Consider the following 23,081-nt stretch of genomic DNA (forward strand, 5'->3'; position numbering starts at 1 on the left):
CCCTTTCGGTGTAGCATAAACCATCCCACGACCAATCCCCCAGCGATATAGATCATTTCATATTTTTTTGCTCGGGACTTGGCTGATAATAATCTGAGAATTGAACTGGCCCTGACGCAGAGTTGGCTTGTCCTTCAGAATGTGCTGCCGCTTCTTCCAGGATTTCTGCATCTGTATCTCTTAATTCAGCCGCAGCATGCATATCTTTAGCCTGACTTTCTCTTCCCAATCAGCCTGGAGTAATCTCTTTTCTGACCAGACATTGCGGTCATGTTCAAATTTTTCTAATGCTTTATCATGTCTAATTTTTTCTTCCATCAGAGCCCCCCCCTTCCCGCTAAGCTTTCGGCCGATAATATTTCCTCCTGTGAATGCTGCTGCATTTAATAGAGCACCGAGAACTGTCATTCCTATTGCTGCAGCCATAGCTAACTGTATATACTACTAAGTATAATCTTCGGTAGGAATATTATTATTATTTTTCGACTGTCTGTCTCTATACATTACAAAGTATAAGGTTCTGCAGGAATAATATTTTCCTGTTCAAGGAAATCTTTTGTGGCAACCGCAGCAGCAGTCGCTCCACCTAATTTTGTCCATCGAGTGAGATTTGGACGGCTTGGATCGCCCATATCCATTTTCAGAAATTTGCTGGAGATCATTAGATATCCCATCGTAAGTCCAGCGATTACAATACCATCATACATTGTGTTTACAACTGCTTTTAGTATCATGATGCTGACACGTATATAAAATAGAAAAATAAAATAATTTCCCTATCGGAAGGCTCTGAAAGTCTATTAATCCATGTCATACAATGTAGAGGGACCTGGTTGGGAAACTTCCTTTCCGCTACGGGCTCTGTACGCTCGCTTTCTGAAGCGGCTCATGCGTAGGCATGTACCGAAGGGGACTCGGTCGCGTAAGAGGACAAGTATGCCGAGCCTGCCCTACAATATACTCCTAGTGCAGTTCATGAAACCCCTATAACACCTAAAACGAGATAACAATTATTATACCATCTGTCACACTGTTGTGGCGTCGTGTGGTAATCTGCCACAGTCTGCCTCAGTCATACTGTCATTAGTCACTCCTATCGATTGACGCTGCACTATAGCTTGACGCTTTTCCATTCTGCTAATTTCTTCCCTGCAGCAACTCTCCCTGGATGCTTTGTCGGTAACGTAATTTTCTCTATGTTGCGCTGCGGCGTAGTCATCGGAGTCGTTTCTCCGATTTGCTGAGTCGATGTTGGAACCGTTTGGGGTGCTTGCAAAGTTGAATCCATTTATTTTGGGTATTGTATTAAACCTGATTTTTTAAAAAATGTACATGTTTACCAGTAATTAAACCGGTAGAAGCTAGAGCACGTATGGGGCCCCACGTGTAGGCTATCCGTCCTGATAATCGTTTTATTTCACTGTTTAGAATAAAACTCTTTTTAAGATCAGTGGCATAGTTTCTCGGTCATCGATTGGAACTACATGACTTATTGCACGGGCTCCTAGATCTATGAAACTTTGAGTGATGGTATCACTTATAAGAGAACCGTATTTCGCTTCATATACATTTTGAAGGCTTTAATTACCGTATCATCATTCCACCTTTCCACGTCTCCAACTGAAATCTCCTTGCCAAAAAATAACTTTGACCACCTGCAATGACACAGAGTATTTTTCACGCTTCGTCTCTATTATGGATCGGGCGTCTGACGCCGCTACGGTCGGTGCCCCTTCGGAACCGTTCTGATAGGGCGCTGTCACTGTCTAATTTGCTGCTGCCGATGACTTTATTAAATTCTCCATTGTTTGCAGTATGTTATCTATTCTTAGTAAAAAATAAAAAAATTGGGAAGTATAATCAAATCTATGTAATATATTATCTATTCTTAATAAAAAATAAAAAATTCATTTAAACCTGAATCCAAAATATAGTATTAACATAGTCTGGAATATGACGACCGTTCCGAAGGTAAAATACGGAATATGAAAATTCTCCTCCATTAAAATCTATCTGTATATAGAAACACATATAATCATGAGTACACATGCATTCCCGGTTGCTTTTCAACTGAATAAAACCGCCGGACATATACTGACAGTACAGCATGCTGATATTCCTCCCAAACCGAATGACATAAAACCTATTCTCATGGACTTAGAAATACATGTAACGCCGACAGATAAATTTACTTTTCATCCGCGGAATATATTCAAAGATAACGTAATCACTCATCGATCAGCGAAAGAAGGTAATGTCTGGTTTGGCGGCCCGCACATGAAATACTGGGACCAGCAATTAAATTTTGCCATATGGTGCAGCACTACTGGTTATGGTATCATTCGCCCATCTCTTGGATAACAAATTTCCGCCGCAAATACGTTCATTCTGTCGTTTTCATGTATATTTTACAGTACGTCAGATTCTTCATGAAATGGAGGTTGCACTTCCAGACGATACTAGAGGTGTCTTCAAAGCCTGCAACAATCCGTACAATCTGGTGAAATATGAACTTCTCTGTACAGAATTTGGAAATATAAGTCCCACGAAGTCCGACTTTTGATATCGCCAAGGCCAAAACTCAGGTCTAGGCCATGGCTATGAATATTACACTAATTGTGGGCCCGTTCTACAGCCTGCAGCTGTATACAATGGTCACGACTTTTTCCTCTCCGCCGACGGAGGCGTTTATTACAAACATACAATTTTTGGAAAGAAAAAACATGTACTGCCCGACAAAGACCGACCACACTATTATTTCTTCCGAAATGATGGATCGGAGGGGCAATACAATAGTTTCATTCCTCTGAAGGGAGACATGGGACTAACAAAGGCCGGTCTCGCCCGCCTCAATAAAAACCTTGAAGCCTACGTATATTGCATACTTGGCGTACAAGCGAATATTCGTAGTACCATAGTTGGCCATACTGGCAGCGCAGAGCAAGTCATTAAAGAATTTGGCGTTCTCCTCGAAGATGAAGTTTGTAATACTGACAAAGTAATCAGTTCTCACTATACCAAGACACAATAATGAATACTGGTGTAAAACTTGATATGGCCATCTCGCCCAATTTACTTCTCTTGCCGTCTAAAATGGTCATTCTTTCAGGCCCGGCAATCACAGGTTATAATAATGAATTGCAATACGCAACAGAATCTATGATCTTCGGGGTAAATGGAGATGTAAACATGGAAATTAAAGAAAGTGCTAAACATGATATGGATGGGGATGAGGATGCTGTGAAGTGGCAGGGTGACCATCCCAGAGCGTCCCGAAGAGGGCCGCCTCATTACGACACGGTTCGGTTCCCGAAGGCCCTATCGGAACAGAAGGCAGCAGATACAGTCACTACTGTCGCAGACACTGGCACGGATCCCATACACAAATTCAGCAAAATTGGTTTGTTATCTTTAGCCATATTCATTACATTTATGTACAGTATATAGATCCGAAGGAAATGTACGCGACCCCACCATTCAACATGATTGTAACTGGGCCGACAAATTCTGGCAAAACCGAGTATGTAATGAATCTCCTCACTGGTACGTACCTAGGAAAATTTGAATACGTAGTATTCATTTGTCCAACATTCATGAACAATAAAACGTATAATAAAAAATTCATTTTCACGGACTATAATGTATTTGTGTTTCCAGTCGGACTCGATGCTGTGGATGATACACTAGCCTTCGTACATAAAGAATGGGCTGGCACTAACACTCTAATAATCTTCGATGACTGCGCCTCGTCCAAAGATATGAAGAAGCGCAGTGACGTTTTAGTCAAACTTGGTTTCAGCGCAAGACTCGACGGATTATCTGTCTGGGTTATGACCCAACAATATACCAGTATCAGTAAACCATTCAGGGAAAACATACAGATGTTAGTACTTTTTTACACACCAAGCAAGACAGACAACAAGACTATTACAAAAGAATATGGAATGGAGGTGTCAGAACGGGAGGTGTTGGACCTAGTCAAACAATTGAAAAATACACCATTCAGTAAACTAGTATTTCATTACGTTACCCGTATGATATACAATTTTAGTATAATATAGCTAATCATGGCTTCGCCCGAAGGTACTCTAAGAGAACTATATTACAACCCAAGAACTGGTCTTGGAGGTGTACAAAAATTATATGAGGCAGCAGTGCCAGCGGACTAAAAGTAACCAAGAAAGAGGTGCAGGACTGGTTGCAAACTCAGCTAACTTATAATCTTCATAAACCGGTACCTCGTACTCGTGGTGCTACGGGTGGGAGGCGCGTCTTTGTATCATCGATAGACGTCCAGTGGGAGACGGATCTTGTAGAGATGTCCGTCTCGTTCACAAAAGAGAATAAGGGCATTCCATACATGCTGACAGTAATCGATGTGCTCAGTAAATATGCATGGGCCAGGCCCTTACAGTCAAAGACGGCAGATGATACTCTGAAGGCGCTACAAGACGTAATTAAGAAAAGTGGGAGGCAACCTGACAAACTTCAGACAAATGAGGGGCGGGAATTTACAACCAAAAAATGCAGAAGTGGTTGGAGGAGTCCGGCATTCACTGGTTTCACACGTTTAGTGATAAAAAAGCTAGTGTTGTGGAACAATTTAATCATATATTGAAGACCATAATGTGGAAATACTTCACGTATAAACAGACACGTGAATGGCTCTCTATTCTACCACAACTTCTCGAGAATTACAACAACACTGTACACGGAAGTATCAAAATGAAACCGTCGACGTAACAGAGGACAACGATTGGCGGGCATTTTATGCACTTTACGGTCCTGAGTTGTTGTTCACTTATTGCATCCTTGCGGGATGTAAGTGGATGAGGCGGTACTCCAGATCCTCCGGAGGTACATATTAAGTTTGCAAGATCTTCAAAATGACTTCTCATGTTGCCATGGTCCGTTCTTTCGAGTCTTACTTGTTCAGCTTCATCGATAAGTTCTGGTTGAAGTATAATGTACACAACTGACATGAGCCATAGACAAGTAACTCCAAAGTCTTGCCTCTTCATCATGTCAAGTGCCTGTAAGTCAAACGGAGCATTATAAGCACACACAGATTCACAAGCATGAAGAAGTTTGTGGAGGTTCTTGAGCTAGGTTGTTCTAGTTGTTCTAGTTGTTCTTGACCAGGTGGATAGTAAGCTTTTTCAAGTTCCTCCTCTTCAACATCATCTATCAAAAATCCCTGGCTGCCACCGCTCCATGCAATTCCAAAATCAAAAGCCCGTGGAAAATCTACCAGCCCAACTGTCTCGGTATCAATTATTGCATTAAGTATATTCTTAAGAAGGGTAGACGTAAGTGGCTGACTAATTACGAAACATGAAAGTCTGTAGTCTTTACAAATTTCTAAAAAAGTGGATCGGAACTTATCATGTATCTCTTCCAATTCTTTTAGGCAGACTCGGTTATTTCGTACAGTCTGGCTTGACTCAACACATTCCGCTTGCAATATTCCCAAGATGTATCTTTGAATATGATGATGAAACTGTGTAAATCGCCGAATGCCTTTGAAACAATCTTTTTTTCTTCCAACTCGATGGCAACACCTCTAATTCGAGAAAAAGTTAGATGTTGAATTATACTTGAGTTACAAATGGTGTAGTTAGCCTTCCTAGTGGCCGCACATTGTAAACTAAGAGTATGTTCTATAAACTTATTCTGAAAATCGGCACTCTCCACTTTCCCATTATAAAAGTCAGCAATTGTGTTAGGAAAAGTGGCGACAAATGCTGGTATGTGAGTCGCCGCCAAATTTATTGCATCGTAACTCTTTCCACTTCCAGTTGGACCATTTATGAATAGGTATGACATTTAAGTGATATATATATCATAGAAATTTTTTTTAAAAATTATTTTCGTAAAGATATATTACGATAAGACAATGGCAATAATTTTTATTTCAGATGCAATAAAAATACTGGAAAGTGGAGAAAACTTTTAAATTAGTGAGGGAGGTAAATTAGTATTTGGTGAATATGTAGATCCTATTATATATGTTGTTAATCTAGAAGTGGTTTTCCCAATCGGGCCTAAATATGGTTCAAAAGATCCTGCTACATGCGATGAAATGTGTTTGTTGGCGACCGAGTCTTCAACTGTTTACCGATTTAATAGTATCCTTCACCTTAGGTGAAAGTTTCGATGCAAGCACGGCTAAAAGCTATGCTGCAAGCCTGGCCGCTCACGCCAAGAATAATTTATTATTTTACAATCCTTCTAAAGTGTATCAGAAGCGAGGGAGCGACACACAGACAAAGTATTTTAAATTTCGGTTTAAAAGAGGAAATCATAATGACAATTTCGATACATGCATTGATATAGCTAAAGAAATCGACTGCAGTTTTAAAGCAGTGAGCCGAATACCAGTCAGGGAAAATCCTGCTATTATACCATGTAATATCCAAAGGGGTAGTAAGATAGAATTGTCGGCATTTAAACCGCGCTTATTTAAGCGTACTACTCTTTATTTCACTATAGAGAGGTTATTTTGTGTCACGCCTTATAAACCAGAAATTCAAGACGAGGAAGAACTTGTCGACTTAGAAAGATTAGGCGAGATATATAAACAAATAAATGCCGACAAAAATATTATAGTGGATTTTGATATTCTAGCATAAATATTTTGATAATCTCGCATAAATATTTTCTTTTTCAAAAATTTCTATGATATATATAGGATAGTACGATGAAGCCAGTCGTGAATGAATATAAGATAAGTCGGCTAGCCGATATACATAAACTCGATTCAAATAGGAACCTAGACACTCATAACTACTCATACACCATGACTCACACAGATATAACAGATTCTTCAGGCCAAGGATTTGCTCTAGAAAATCCGTTCGGCGAAAGACAGAGGGTAAATTTCAATGATCTTAGAGACGAATTAATAAATAAATGGGAGGAAATGGTGACGCCGAACCTTCAGTTTATTGCAAGGAGACTTACTGTCCATTACCACATAAAAAAGCGTCGCTTTATAAAAGCATTCGACGAGTCAGTTTAACGAAAAGAATTTCCTGAAGTCAAGTGAGTCGAGGACATCGCCATGATCGACATTGATGGTATGGTACTCCCCGTTTGTCGCCAATTACTGCTGGGATGGTATTCCATTTCCTACGCCTGCTGATCTGACCATGTATAAGCGCTTCGAGCAGCAAAATCCAGGGGTCAGACTACAAATATTTCAGATCTACGAAAATGATCCCGACCCAACTGTCTTGTATAGTGGTCGTTCCGATAGGGGGACAGGAGCACAGATAGCGAATATCTTACTGATAGTCATTGAAGACGGCTCACGCGATAGCCACTATGTACCAATTACTAAATTAAATTGCTTTCTTAATTCTAACAGTAATCGTAAGAATAAGCACAGGCAGAAGTGTATTTGTATGGTTTGTAAGCGAGGTTTTGCGTCAACAGAAGAATTGGAAATACATCAGGTGTATTGTGGGACAGACACTGCTCAGCCAGTTCTTCCACAGGAAGTGTGTCAATTCGAAGGCCACAGGAAAAAGGTTCCTTGTCCCTACATCGTGTATGCAGATACTGAGACAATTATTGAGAAGGACACTGGCCTGCACATTCCAATTTGTCTTTCGTATGTTATGATTGAATGATGGCCATGAGGCAGTAAGCCGAAAATTTACCATAAAAGAACATTCTTGGGCCTCTCCTGTGTTACAGAATTTCTAAAGGATATGAAGAAAATGGCTGAGAATTAATCGAAATCGTATTATTGGAAAGTCGTGCCGATGAAAGATCCTGCCATATACGGCCTTGACGGATGTGGTCCAGACTGTATTGCATGTGGGGACCCTGCCGCACACCGGGTAGGAGCAAAGGATAAAACTACTTTTTATTGTGAAGGGTTCCGCCCGTCGAAAACCATTCCAATCTACTTTCACAACCTCAAGGGGTACGATGGTTCTTTTATTTTGAATAAGTTACATGAAATATATGGGGGTACCGGACCAGAGACCGAAATCATAGCTAAGACGGGCAATGGTGGAATTTTGTGTTTTAAGAAAAAATTTATCTTTAGTGCCTCAATTGTTGTCGATGGGGAGTGGCCGAATAAGGAAAAGGAGACAGTGAAACATTTCTTTTATATAAAGTTTATGGACAGTGCTCAGTTGATGTCTGGGTCGCTTGCGAAGTTGGCAAAGACTGTGCCGGGGGATTGATGGACGGCAGTACCACTTTCCTACCCACACATTCAGCGGGCGAAAGGCTTCTTCCCGTACGGATATTTAGACTCGGTTGACAGACTAGAAGAGGAGGAGCTCCCACCGAGACACAAATTTCATAGCGAACTGACGGAAGAGGGGATTTCGGAGTCCGATCACGAACATGCATTGTGAGTATGGGATGAAGTTGGCTGCCAGACGATTAAAGATTATATGGAATTCTATTGCGAGACGGACGTTCTCCTTCTTGTGAATATATTCGAAAATTTCCATGACACATGTTTAGAAGCATATAAGTAAAACCCAGCTCACTATATGTCAGCGCCTGGCTTGACATGGGATGCTATGTTACTTTACACGGGTAATAAGTTTAAGCTCATTCAGGACGAAGAGCAGATGACTTTCATACAGAGAGGAATTCAAGGTGGTATCAGTCAGTGTAATATTCATTATTTACAGACAAATCATCCAGCTTACGCGACAGACGAGATAAGTGGGAATTACGATCCGGAGAAGCCGCTGTCAGAATAAAATATCTCGATGCTAATAACCTCTATGGATGGGCAATGAATCAACCAATGCCAATAGGGGGACTTCATTGGATGACGAGGGAAGAGTGGTTCTGTCGAATGGCTGACTTGGATTGTAATAGTTTCTCACCCTGTTTTCTAGAAGTAGACTTAGAATACCCTACCAAATTACATGAAGAACATTCCAATCTACCTCTAGCTCCGCATCACTATGAATTTCCGAGGCAGGGCAGTCGACTGATTACAAGTCTAATGGACAGAGAGAGATACGTCTTACATTACAGGTTACTCGAGTTCTATCTTCAGATGGGAATGCGGCTGAAAAAATACATCGGGCGCTCGCATTTGAAGAGGCTGTGTGTCTCAAACAATATATAGACTTTAACACTAAAATGAGGGCAAAGGGAAAGACAGATTTTGAAACAAATTTCTATAAGCTGATGAATAATGCAATGTTCGGTAAGACAACAGAAGACTTTCGAAAGTACAGAGACTTTAAATTTGTGGCGGGTCACAGTAGTACCGATAGTGGTCGTAAAAAATTCAGAAGTATAATCCAAAGATGAAACATATAACTCTCATAACTAGTGAAGAGGATGGCGATTCCTGCGACAGAGCCCTACTGGAACTGAAAAGGGACAAATATGAATCTAAAAAGCCAGTTTTCATTGGTGCGTCAGTACTCAAACTTTCTAAGCTGCTTATGTATGAGACGCATTGCAATTACTTTCGAAAGCGGTTCCCGGGAATACGATTAGCCTACATAGATACTGATAGTTTTATTTTAAGTGCACCTCTTCCTTCTCCTGATATAACTTTCGATGACACTGTCCGGAAAGATGTAGAACAGAATGGTAAGAAGTCGATATATGATACTAGTGGTATGAAAGACGGGATGGGAGTTCCAAAGATTAATAAAAAAGTGATAGGTAAATTTAAAGATGAATTGAATGGAGTACCTATTCTTGAATTTGTCTGCATTCGTTCGACAGTATATGCTTTTCGGACTCCAACTTCGGAGACGAAAAAAAATAAAGGGATGAAAAATGTTTGTGTTCGTAACCATTTGAACTTTTTAGACTATAAGGATCTGTTTGAATCTGGTGCTTTCCAAAGGAAGGAGACCAAGCGGGCACAACTTGTACAGTTTGTAAGGAAAAAAAACAGTGAAATCCGTAGTGAAAAACGTAGTAGCGTTATGATGGCACCAAATGATATCAAATATGTACATTTATACAATCCAGACACCGGCGAATGGCTGGCAGAAGCATGGCCAATAGGACGGAGTTAACTTTCATTTCCATTCAAATAGTAGAGACTTTAATCTATATTCTCAACAGAGACCTGAGCATCACTGATAACATAAACATGAACAAAATTATTATCATCGTGAGCGTCGGCACCCTTCACTGATGTATCCATTTTTATTATTTCAAGTTGTATACCATCTTTTGTGTTCATAACTTTTAAACCATTTCCATGAAATTGAATATCATTAAAGCTACGCAGATCAATAAACAGACAAAATTTACTCTTCAAATAATGGACTTCATCCATGTCAATTTCACACCAATTTTTAGCTTCAGCAAAATACCATCGTGTTTCTTTCCAAAATTGTCTTGGTAACATCTTCAGAGCGTATATTTTGTTCGCAATACCCTCAATCATTACTGACACAGATTCAATAGATGGATTTATGAAAAGTTCGCTATTCAGTTCTGACTGATTCTGATTTTTAGTGAATAGTATCAGGACACCTCTCATGCTACGATGTGGTACATTAATATTTTCATTGATAACCGTGGTTGATTCTTTGAGTGGGATTGTTCTAAAATAATGTAAATGCTCGTAGAGAAAACTTTTTCCACTGTTGTAATACCCAGCAGTATCTCTCGCGAGGGTGAGATCCGTGATCGATTCATATTTCATTCGAATGTTTTTCAATTTATAATTGGTATGGGTGTAGTAAGATGATTACTAACAAGTAATTGGGTGGCAGGTGCAAGCGTAATTTCCCATTTGATATGACTCCCTAACGCTGATGGATATACAACCCCATGGCCTGTTATGAGGGGATGGGATAATCGAATAGCATATTTTGTTTTATATGTGTCGAAAAGTAAATAATCGTCGGCGACAGCAGCATCTGCATCGGCCGCACCACTTCTGAATTTTCTTAGATTTTTGTTCTGAATTCCGTAAAGCGTCATGTTTGCTCTCTCCTTTTTATGTTTGAAGAGATCGCGTAACATTCAATAAGGTTATATTTATTCAAATTGAGAAGTACCTGCCCCTCAAATGTGAGGACCATATTTTTTGCAACATTTTGTACTACTCGGTTATCTTCATGTCCTGTTACTTCGAGATCTAAAAACCAAATTGAAAGTATCTGGAACTAGGACTACTCCGCTTTCTAACTTTGGACACCATATGATAAGTGTCTGGCCTGGATCTGCCTCACTTGGATTATGAGCAACCACATGATGGGTCCTTTCTGACATCATTCCCTGTGGTATTCGGTTGCTGAAATTAGGTAATAATGATCTATCGTATCCCATTTTCGTGTAATGTATATAGTAACTCAGAAGAAAAAAATTACAGTTAAAAAGAAAATAAATCACATCTTTCCACTTCGTGTATTGTATATAGTAACGTAGAAGAAAAAATCAAAATAAATCACACATTAACATAAATATTTCCATCTGACTGAAAGATAAATCGATTACCTGTGTCACGAATCAATCGAAGAACCCAATATTCTTGGAGTGGTGAGTTTCCTGGTCGTCATCAGCCTCCTGAAAGACGTTTATGAATTCTAGTCGCTTAAAGAAGTTAGTCTTTTGACATTCCTTAATGAAAGCTAATATGTTATGATATAGATTATCATCTTTGAGTCTAACACCTGGATTTGCTCGAAGGATATGCCTATTTACCTGCCTAAGTTTACACCTTTCCAATTCGACAGAGAAACCAAACAGGTCTTTATTTTTAGAAAGAAACTTTTGTAATATTCTTTTCACCAAACATGCGGGGTCATAAATCAATACATAATTTTATTTATTATGACTAATATTAAACCAGTTAAAAATATCCATAGCTGTTCTCCAACAAATCCAACCACCGATCCTGCTGTTTTTAATAGAAAACTGACAAGGGAGCCGATTAAACCTGGTATTGCAGCAGCACTTTTTGCCGCCAATGTTTTTAATCATTCACCAAATTGCTTTACAATTTCTTTCGCTTTTGTGTATACTTAGGACGGGCCTGAGCCATTGTTTGCTCCAGAGCCGCCAGTTCCAGCTGACGTTCTCATTTAGTCACAGCCAGAGGAATTGTTGATATTGTCATTCCAAGGGCAGTCAGTATTGCAGTGATTGTAATACCATTCCGTTTAAACAACTCTGTCAGCTTCAGCCTGAGTGACAATTCTGGATCGGAAATTACATCACGAAGAGACCTAGTCGGTGCCAGACTTTCACGTGCCTCACTGATCTTATCATGTTCGTATTCAATTCGATCAACAATTTTAGCTTCTCTTGTTATGAGTTCAGCTAGTAGTTTTTTGGCCTTTTCTTTTGCTTGGGTGTGTGTTTCAGGAATTTTCTTTAACTGTTTTTAAACTTCTCTTTTCTCTAGCCTTATTTTAACTCTTTCATTGTTAAGCTCGCCAAGACGCATATTTGCAATCCTTACTTCATCATCAATAGCTCTATATTCAGGGTTTAGATTGTTCCATTTATCTATTTTATTTTCAAAAGCTTGTATTTTATATGCATTACCGCTAGCATCTTGCCCTAAGAATGTCAGTTCATCTTTGTATATACCCATGTCTTCTGGTGTCATCTTCTCAGCCGGTATCATTCATGTTCAGAATGCAATGTACGACTCACATATTCGGGCTCTGCGCTAGAGAGACCCTCTAATAATCTTTTAAATTCACTTCCTCCTCTTAGTCTTTTTAATGTGGAGAGCTTATAAAATCCACCTCCTCTATCTTTTGCCAGTTTGAGGTTTTCATAATACAGATCTTTACCCCTAAGTTCAGATTTTGCAATAAATGCGTCTCGTGCATTAGGGGAAGGCTGCATTAACTTGCATGGTACCTCAAACCCGAGTCCTTGCCTGACCAACTCAGGTGACAAACAGAAGATTTTTAATCCCCAAGGTGTGAATGTTTCATTGTTATGTTTATCTTATCCAGCTGGTGCCATTGTAGTGCCATTGTAGGTAAGGCAGGTCTGTGAAATTGATCCTCTAGGGAAGTCGGGTATTCCTAAGTTAATGGAGCTTTCCCGTAATGGTATCCTTATCAGTAATATTATTGTAGTCTAAGAATTGTTCAGCAATTTGATTTGTAATTTCTACCCTACTCTTAGTCGTAGGGTCCCCCTGCGGGCTGTCGCGTGAGCTAGCCTGGAAAGGATCGGCTTCTGCAACGGCATTATTGTTAAAGCTTGTTTCAGCAGTAGCATCAACATCATCAGCATCCGCATCAGTGTCATGTAAAGTTGGGAGTTCAAAATCTTCTCCTCCTGTTGCCATATTGTCTCCTTATATTACTTCAATTATTTTTTTAAACACTTACATATACGGTAAAAACAAAAAGCACGTGTCAGTTGTTGAAAGTGTTGAACAATTGGCCGACTATATTGAAAGAACTAGCATTGCATATCGCCGCAGTTATAAATTGATTGGACGAATTGATATGGCTCTTAATGTGACTAAGGGAATTCTTGTAAGTTCAGCCATTATAGCAGCCATTCCAACAGTACCAGTACTGTTAGCCTTAACTCCTATACCAGGTGTTGTTATTCATGTAATACAAGGAAAAACAGGAGTATCAAATAGACGTTAGAAATATAAACGTTATTACGTTCAATATAAACAGTTGCTTACACAAATACAAGAAAAAGGTGCATCTATAAAGAAAGAAGAGGATAAAGAGACCCTTTCGGAATGCACCTCAGCCCTTATTCAGAGCATACTTCATCAGGCACTAGAAATTCAAAAACAGGAAGGATTAAGTCCGCCGCTCGATTGTTACATGAGACATTACGGATTAAATGGTTAGGAAAGTTAACTCCCGAGTTCAGAAAAAACTTCATAGAAATTTTTCATGAAAGCTGCAGAATATCAGACCTCCGTCATGACATCACAGACTCCGTAGGGGCTGCTAAGCAACACTCGAAGGTATTGCAAAAGCCCTACCAGAACAGTTTTGTGCAACAGACTCCATAGGGGAAAATACTAACGCTAATGACGACTCCGTAGCATTCCAAAGGGGGACTCCGTACGGATAAAAATTAACATCTATATACTTACATCACAGCCAGAAAGACGTTCCCTGTCGCCTTTGGAACGGAAGGCCAGAATTTTTATACTTACATCGCAGCCAGCCGTAACTCTGTAGGAGAAAATGAGGACAAATGGTCCCAATAGGAGAACGCTTTGTAATTTGAAACCTTCGGTGTTGCAATACCTGATAGGGAATTCCCCTATTGAGTTCATAAATAGGTCATCCACATTCCGAAGGGGACTTGCGCAATATGCTCATGCTTGCTTGCACAATCCATTTTAGTTACAGCGAGGGGGATTTTGCCCCTCTGTAGCTAAAATGGATAAAATATGTAAAAATTCTTATCTTATCCTGGAAAGGAATAAAATCCTACTACTTATTATTAAAGATATTTCTCCACAAACAGTGCAAAAATGCAGAAATAAGTGGCTTTTTACTTTCTTGTATTGATAGCAAAATCTCAAAATAAACTATCTCAACCTGATGATCCAATAACTTAACTAACAATCCCTACAAGTTTAGATCATCCGGCCGAATCAAGGCATCAATTTGCAGATGTTTGATATTAGAATAATATGACGTCAACCAAGGACTTGTCATAAAAAAATCTTCTTTTCATATTTCAGTCAGCTGACAATCTCTGACTTTGATGGAAAGCGAGCTGGAACTTACCAGTGTTCAGTTACAGATCAAAATGGAGAAGAATACACTGCTGAAACTACTGTTACTTATGCAGGTAACTACTTTATATCATTATAGCTGATAACTCAACCTAATCGCATCGATGCCATTGACGTAATTGTATAACACTAGTTTCCCTCCCTAAGCTTTGTCTTTGTATTCTAAAGGGACAATAAGTTAAACGTTTGAAGTAAACTATTTTGATATTTTTAGTTCTAAAATCACAATTATATAGTTTTATTCTTATTACTGCGAAACTAAGATGACATATGAAGTTAAGAACCTTTCAAACAAAACACAGTGTATACATACACAATGACGTTTCTTTCTGAAAAATAAATTCTTCTCAAGAATCAGTTTCTATTGTCATTATTTGAAACACACTAAACTTTATTAATAAGTTGAACTATGTCCACTGTGACATGATTTGACAGACTTAAAAACTGTTATCAAGATATATATATATATATATATATATATATATATATATATATATATATATATATATATACATGAAAATATATACATGAAAATGTATCAAACCGTACAGGTGATGTGGCTTCAAGTCTAAAATAATATGTGTTTATCAATAAAACTGAAATCTATACTATGCTAGATATCTATATCTGCTGCTGATCGTACTATATAAATACAATAGCTGGTACATTTTAACAACTTTATGTTTATAATTTTTTTCCATAGATTGTGCAGAAGACTTGTTTGGTGATTTCTGCAACAACACGTGCAATTGTACGCATGCCGTGAGATGTGATCGATCATTTGGTTGCATTTGTCTAGATGGATGGACCGGGAAGATATGCGACTTGGGTGAGAGGCCGTATTCTTGATATTTCTATGATGCTATGAAAATTTTGGGTATTTTGAAATAAAGGGTAGGCGTGACTTAATCCAGTTTTTTAACTCAACAGACGTCCAGGCTCCAAATCTCACTGGCTGTCCGACTGACAAAACCGTGTTAGCAGACGTTGATGACAACTCGGCAATAGTCCAATGGATTAACCCGTCATCAAGTGACAACTCGGGTCAGCCAATTGTTTTGGAATCAAATCGGGAATCTGGCGGGAGATTTGCCATTGGAAAGCATGACGTCATCATGTGGGCTTCGGATCAGTCAAATAACACAGCTTTTTGCAATTTTTCAGTAATTGTTGCTAGAATGGAAGAAACTGGTAAGTTGCGTATAATGCTCTATAATGAAGCTCAACACTTTTTACCGATCGAACGTCCTTACATTTAACTTACAACGTACATAAATATGATAATTTTCTCTCCTCGGCTTGACTGCAATCGTATTTTCATTTCATTGAAGAAGCATTTATACTTATCCAAAAGTCTTAATTATGGTAACGATTTCACATTAATATTGCAAAGAAGCTCGGTTCGTTGTAGACTAATGACTCTTGAAATGCGACCGCAAAATTATTCGGTATTATATTTTTCATAAAATTCGAAAGTTACGGATTATCAGAGCGCAAACGGAAATACTACATTGTGAAGTGTTTTTAGAAAAAAAATGATTCTGTCACTCTGAAGGCCAATGCGAAAAATTACATTTCTCCTGGAGAGACATTATTCTTAGTCTTTTGACGCCATGAAAATAGATGAAAAATTTTACACGAAACAATTCTCTAGACTGTCTTTAATATTGGTGATGACACTGCACCCCGATCATACAGTAATAACCAAAACGCAAACGAATTCACGAATGAAGAAAGTATCCTTAAGTGCAATAAATAACAACTGCACAACTAATAACAAATATGACATGTTCGATCAGCTAAATATTCTAACCTCATTTTACAAACTTATTACCGACAGCTGGAACCATATTTTTACCAGTTTATTTATGGGTCATACTAGCGAGTGCCGTATTCATTCTTATAATCTTGATTGCGTATGTTGCAAAACAGAAACGACCCTACGTACCTGTAGACGGAAACGATCAAGATTTTGACGATTATCTAAAGGCAAGCTGTTCACTATAATTCATGATATATCAATTTAGATGCATATTTTATGTGAATACTAAGTAATGTTTGATAATGTCCGCGCATGAGAATGAAAGCGTGTATAGTTTAGTTTCTGTTACACGTGATATAATAGTTAACATTTAGCACAAATGTTAGAGGGTGTTGTCGTAAGATAATAACTCTGAGAAATCTCTGGATAACGATTTTCTATTGGTGGCTCACATCATATTAAGAATATAATGTATACAGAATTAAAGTTCCAAGCTTATTCATGTTTGAGAAAGATCCTTAATCAAATTTCGTTTAGATGGTGACTATTAACAATGATTAAACTGTTACAATTTTCAGTCTTGCTTATTCTTTAATGTAAATTTGCAAGTAGGGAACAATAACAATAGATAATAGGTTATGAAAGGCACAGACAAATTGATTTCCCTTGAGTTTTATTTTTTTAACTTTAAATTATTTTTGTTACACGTATTTTACCCAAAGTTTGCTATATATTTGCGGACTAGGTACATTTACCAATGGCAGTATTAGCGTGGAATGTTAAGAGGAAAGCTTTGAAGATATCAAAGGAAGAGCCGATTGGCGTCGGAGAGTACGGACGAGTCTACAAAGCTCGACTGACCATCGATGGAAGGGAACAAGTAGTTGCAGCTAAAACTCTTTGTGAAAGTGAGTCAACATTTCTCTCAACCTAGAGTGTGCAGTAACCACATCGAGACATAAAGACATAGTCAGAAATAATTAAGTTTAAGAATATATGTGTCGAGAAGAATTGTCTTTATTACTGTCGACGCAAACAAGTAAGATTGGCGAGACAGTTCTTCAACTCAGGCGAAACCCTTTTGAGCTGTTAAAGTAAAGACATGGTCATGTACGATCATATGATTATTTTTTCATCAACAGCGTATACGACATTCAATATTCTAAACTAAGAATAAACGGTACAGGAATCTCGAACTCAAATAATAATATCCGTGCTATCATCATAGATGGATGGTGGAGTAAACTTATCGTGATTATCTCTCTGATTCTAATACTGTAGATTTTCGATCGGATTCGCACTCGCGTTATACGGCACCCAGTCACCTAGCGAAGGTATCACAGTCAAAAAGCGTTCGGCCAAATCCCAGTCTTCTTTGAATAATATAGTCAGACGTAACCCACTCTTTCATGTGTTTTAAACTAGATTTCGTGTATATTGTATTCTTATCTAATCACCCAGATTTTGCTTGATCGTGCCTACTGAACTTTATTTTTTCGTTTCTATTCAGCTCGATCAGATGCTATAAGCCGGAAAAATTTCGTCAACGAAGTACGGTGTCTAGTGGAATTGGAAAATCATCCTAATATTATTTCTTTTCTTGGCATCGAAACCAGTGGAGGTAGGACTATAATATTCTAAAAAGCTTTATACTATTACTAGCACTAGCAATTTGACAAACATATATAGTGTAATAGAACACCTACATAGGTTATGTAGTCAAGTTTTGTCGTGAGAAATAAAGGTGTTCTTTACCAATATGAAGATCTATAATCTTAATCACTAGACATAAAGTGAATCACCTGTGTAATTCGATTCAAGTTCTCATAATTTGCTTTGTATGACTAAATCCCTTCCAATGTTATTTACCATAAAGACAAAATTATTTTTTACTTATGTAAATGCTTTCTTTCTTCAAGATTCGAAATACATACTGACAGAATATGCATCCGAAGGTGATCTGAAGTCTTACCTTAAATCACTGACATTTCTCAGCACGGAAACTGAAACGCGATTGATAAAAGTTGCCAGAGACATCGCCAATGCTCTGTCATTCATGTCGATGAAAGGTGTGATGCACAAAGACATCGCTGCTCGCAATGTGCTCCTGACCAACGATTTAACAGCCAAGATCGGAGATTTTGGACTTGGACGAGATGTTAACGAAAGACTTGGGAGTGACTATCATTCACTCTTGTGGGTGGGTTTTTGATAGATTTCGCTTCGTAAAAAAGCCTTTGAGGAAAATGTTGCCGTCCTTTAAAAAGGTACTCACATACGGATGTCCGACTGCAATGACCAAAAGCTCATGTATACATTCAACTTGTAACACGAATGTTTGTTATTATTCGTGACTTTCGAGTTTCGTTTATGAAAGACTTCGAAGTGAATCATTCGCGCACACGGGCGGGATTTCATATGTTTTCTCTTTAAATTGTTCTTTGTTGTTTCTTTGTTTACTTTTATTTATTTATTTTTATTTATTTATTTATTTAATTTTTGACCTGGGAATTGAAATACTGTCCGCCTTGTAAAAGGTTTCGCTTTATTGAATGGGCCCTCTGATGGCAAGAGGTTTGTCCAGGGATGATACGCGTCACATTAATTTTACTTTTTGTCCACAGTAACTGTCGTTATATATATATATATATATATATATATATATATATATATATATATATATATATATATATATATATATAATATAATATATATATATATATATATATATATATATATATATATCACATAGATATATATATATATAACACGATATATATAACACGATATATATATATATTATATATATATATATATATATATATATAATATATATATATATATATATATATATATTCTCAGGCAAATCAACACTGTCGATTCCCATTGCGATGGATGCCTCTAGAGTTTCTCGTTGATGGAAGCTTCACACTTGAAGGAGACAGGTAAGATTAAAGTCCGAAATATGAACACATGAATGAGGCTTAATCTATGTCATTTCAATAATCTGTGATCAATAACAATGAATCTGATTACATCAATGTGCTCAACATGATAGCATTACATGAACATCCGTCTGTATCGATGAGCCTTCCCGAAACATTTTTGGTTTCGTCTTCAAATTACTAATAGTGTTTGTTACACAATTGGAATGTTCTGTTGTCATTATTTTTCTAGGATTACTTCTAATCTGAAATATAGATCAAGTGTTCTCCTATTGCTGTATACGTGTCGTTCCTTACACTCTATAATGTCCTGTTACGTAGTAATTTTGTACCTGGTTATTCATATCACAGGTGGTCATACGGAATACTACTTTGGGAAATAGGTTCACTAGGTAAGTGCTGAGACTCACATACAAATTAAAGTAGACCCGCGTACGTGAAACAGCAAAAACTTTCCATCACCCTACGTTTGCGGTAGTTATATCAGATTCAACAGTCTTACGTGGCATTTTGGTCTTTTGACTAGGCGGTTCTCCATTGATGGATGTCCGAGTTGAAGATTTAATTGAGTATTTACAAAAAGGATGTAGACCTATGAAACCAGAAGGATGTACACCTACAGCGTAAGTAATCGTGTCTTCTAATATTCGTTTCTGTGGCCTAGTATATCCATAGGGCTATGTTTAGCTTCATGATATATCCAAGTTACCGATATTCTTTGGACTGATAGTAAATCAACAGATAGAGTTTTCTTGTAATTTTATCCTCATCACCATGACAGTTATTATCTTTTATCAAACAGAACCTGAGGGGAAAGTAGTTATTTAATATGATTTTACCAAAAAGGAACGAAACTGATTGCATACTATTAATCACTCATTAATCATCATAATAGTTTAAATCGTCTTCTATGTGGTGATGTTCTATGGATTAATATTGTTCTGCCATCCATCAGCTACGAAAGCAATGTACGTTACATATTAAAGAAGACATTAGGAAATTGAGAAGTTTACAATACTAATTTGGAAAATTTCTTTTCAAAGAAAATAAAGATGTTGCCAGCTCTGCAGTTTTAGGTGATCTTGGCTGGATGGATATTCACAATTTGCTTCACAGATCACGTGTAAATTACCTAGATAGATTATAAAAAATGAACAGTTATAGGTGGACCAAAGTAGCCTTCATTGCATTTAATAAATCTTATCAAAGTAATGTCAAGTTGGTGACGAAATTGACCAGAGTATGTACAAGATATTCTCATTGACGACAGATTAGATCATCTCTATATACCAGACCCTCAAATATATACAAGATGGCTGAGTAGATTAAGAATTATGAATAACCATGATGTTTTGGTTTAGTTTAAACAAACCACTGAAATATGAAATCTTTGCATTTCTATTCCCGGGTCAAAAAAGATAATACACGAGAAAGTTATGTGAATGACCTTGAAGACCATTATGGCATTTCTGTATTTTATAAAATTAGAACAAACTCTATTGATCTCGAGGGATATAAACTCTACTGGGCAAATTATAAAGGCAATAGAAAATGAAAACTCTAGTGTGACGAAATAAAAGATACCTACCACTTCCTTTTTTACATGTAATTACTTCACTGAACACCTGCATTTAAATGAGGTACTTTCAGAATCTGGTAATATTAATGTTCTAAATAAGTTGCACTCTTGGAGCTTGAACTTTAGGTACAACATTTTAATAAGCGAGACGACCTTGTGGAAGATAGATGACAAAATGTTACAAAAATTGACCAAGACATACATAAAAACTCTCTGGAAAATGAGGAACACGGCTCTTAAAGACTCAAAACTTATTTGTGTTTAATGATGGACGTTTTTCCTTCAGTGTTTTCTTGTATGTGTGGGTCTTTTGTACGTATGACACGGTTTCTTTTCCGCAGTTTTTGCTTTTGTTTTTCAAACCGTTTCAAAGGTAAAGAAACAAATGCACAATGATTCTTCTGCCAACATTAGAAACGTAGATAGCATAAGCCGACCGCCCACTCTTTCAGCACCTATAATGATTTAAGATCATTAATACTGTACCAGTTGTGCCTAGATTCATCAAAAGAATGTTGATTATCGTTGACTTTGACGTTTTATTTCTCGTAGATACCAGATTATGCAGCGTTGTTGGCGTGAAGAGAGATACGAGCGCCCGACACCAGACCAACTCCTGGCTGACTTCGATTGTATGTTACGGATGCCAGCAAATAGTTCTCAAGTACGTTTTTCCTGTTGTCCTATACATTCCTTTTCATTTGTAACATGTAAACAAATTATGGAATTACAACATGTGGTGGTTATCTTTCAATGCATTACTTCCAGATATCCTTAACATTACAACTTCAGTAATTTCATCTTTTGCAGAGATTCTTTACCGCAGAATTCAAAGGAAGAAATAACAAGACAACCGATAATCAATAGCGTGAACAATGTTCCCTATGTTGCTGAAGGCGTTGTGTGCAACCTTAGCACTCAGCTTACAAAAGGGTTTTAGCAGTGTTATCATTTTTGCCGACTGTGTATAAAATGCTGTCTATGTTATGTGACTGTCAAGCACATTGTCTGGAATGGGGATATTTTTTCAAGTGATAGCATCATACCGTTGAGTTGTTGGTTTGAATGGCGCTGCATTTCGATTATATCTCTAGAATTATAGCCATAGAAAACGAAATAAACGTTGACTCAGTATGTACTATATGTATATGATAGTTTTCTGTCTGCCGTTTTCTTGACGAAGTCCTTTTAAGTAAGATATTTACCGAATTAAATTTGAATTTTACTTCTGTACTTAAATTTCAGATTAAGATTGTTGCTTTCAACAATACTCAATACTTTGATATTGATTTGATTTTGTATGGGTGTATGTTCGGCATTTGATTGTTTCGCTGCCCGCTTATCAAGTCGCAATTTGCCACTAAAAGTGATGTATGCTTAATTTTGCAATATCATCATCATGTACCGTAAAACACTTGACAGACACATCGTCATGAAGAACAATATCTGCTTATATCAGGAGTTGATTTTGTGACCCGTGGATCACAAAGTACAATGGTCGTGATAAACAGTTACTCTGATGAAAGTTTCGAGAATGGAAGAATAAAGCCACCCGCAATAACCAGCTATAATAACAGTGGAAATGACGGGACGCGAACTGGCGCGTTGTTGCGTCACGTCGCAGAATTAACAAATAATGTCTCTGAGACTGTGTTCAAATCTAGAAGAACGTCATTTTACTTAGAGTGTCAAAGTATTTGCAAACGTGATACTTCATGAACCTATATGAGTCCTGTTGAGTAGGTCTTGTTATTTTAGTAAATAAAAATGTTAAAACGATATAATACCATTACCATAAAATTACATTTACCACGTCATCAAGTGCGTTGGGCTGTGAGTGGTATAGAATGCAGCAGTTTTAGTAGAACTGCAAAAGAGATCCATGCATAAAGTCTGAATAAAACGTTTTTTAAACATTATTCACTTTGTAAAGAACCGAAAGTGTCACTGTAGCAAAGACCTACGATATCTAAATAAAAAATCATATCATAAATAATGGATGACATGCGTGATTTGGAAGACGAAATGTGTTATAAAAGATAAGGGGTGTAGAAACGTGATGCGGTGTCTCGTGACACAAGAGTA

The 23,081-nt window shown here is 37.6% G+C and overlaps 1 protein-coding gene across 1 annotated transcript in view; it reads left to right on the top strand.

Annotated features, from left to right (window-relative positions):
- Positions 1–22,780, top strand: part of LOC139147336 (uncharacterized) — a 42,017-nt gene extending 19,237 nt beyond the window's left edge. Inside the window, exons 12-23 of the mRNA XM_070718395.1 lie at positions 14,657–14,766; positions 15,414–15,539; positions 15,641–15,901; positions 16,551–16,699; positions 17,218–17,380; positions 17,983–18,093; positions 18,392–18,672; positions 19,335–19,417; positions 19,769–19,809; positions 19,944–20,040; positions 21,549–21,660; positions 21,807–22,780. Of these exons, the coding sequence (XP_070574496.1) occupies positions 14,657–14,766; positions 15,414–15,539; positions 15,641–15,901; positions 16,551–16,699; positions 17,218–17,380; positions 17,983–18,093; positions 18,392–18,672; positions 19,335–19,417; positions 19,769–19,809; positions 19,944–20,040; positions 21,549–21,660; positions 21,807–21,863 (1,591 nt within the window). The 3' untranslated portion in view covers positions 21,864–22,780. The remainder of the gene's footprint in view (positions 1–14,656; positions 14,767–15,413; positions 15,540–15,640; positions 15,902–16,550; positions 16,700–17,217; positions 17,381–17,982; positions 18,094–18,391; positions 18,673–19,334; positions 19,418–19,768; positions 19,810–19,943; positions 20,041–21,548; positions 21,661–21,806) is intronic.
- Positions 22,781–23,081: the final 301 nt, after the last annotated feature.

The sequence above is a fragment of the Ptychodera flava genome, chromosome 13, assembly GCF_041260155.1.
Source record: "Ptychodera flava strain L36383 chromosome 13, AS_Pfla_20210202, whole genome shotgun sequence".
Classification (NCBI taxonomy): Eukaryota; Metazoa; Hemichordata; class Enteropneusta; family Ptychoderidae; genus Ptychodera; species Ptychodera flava.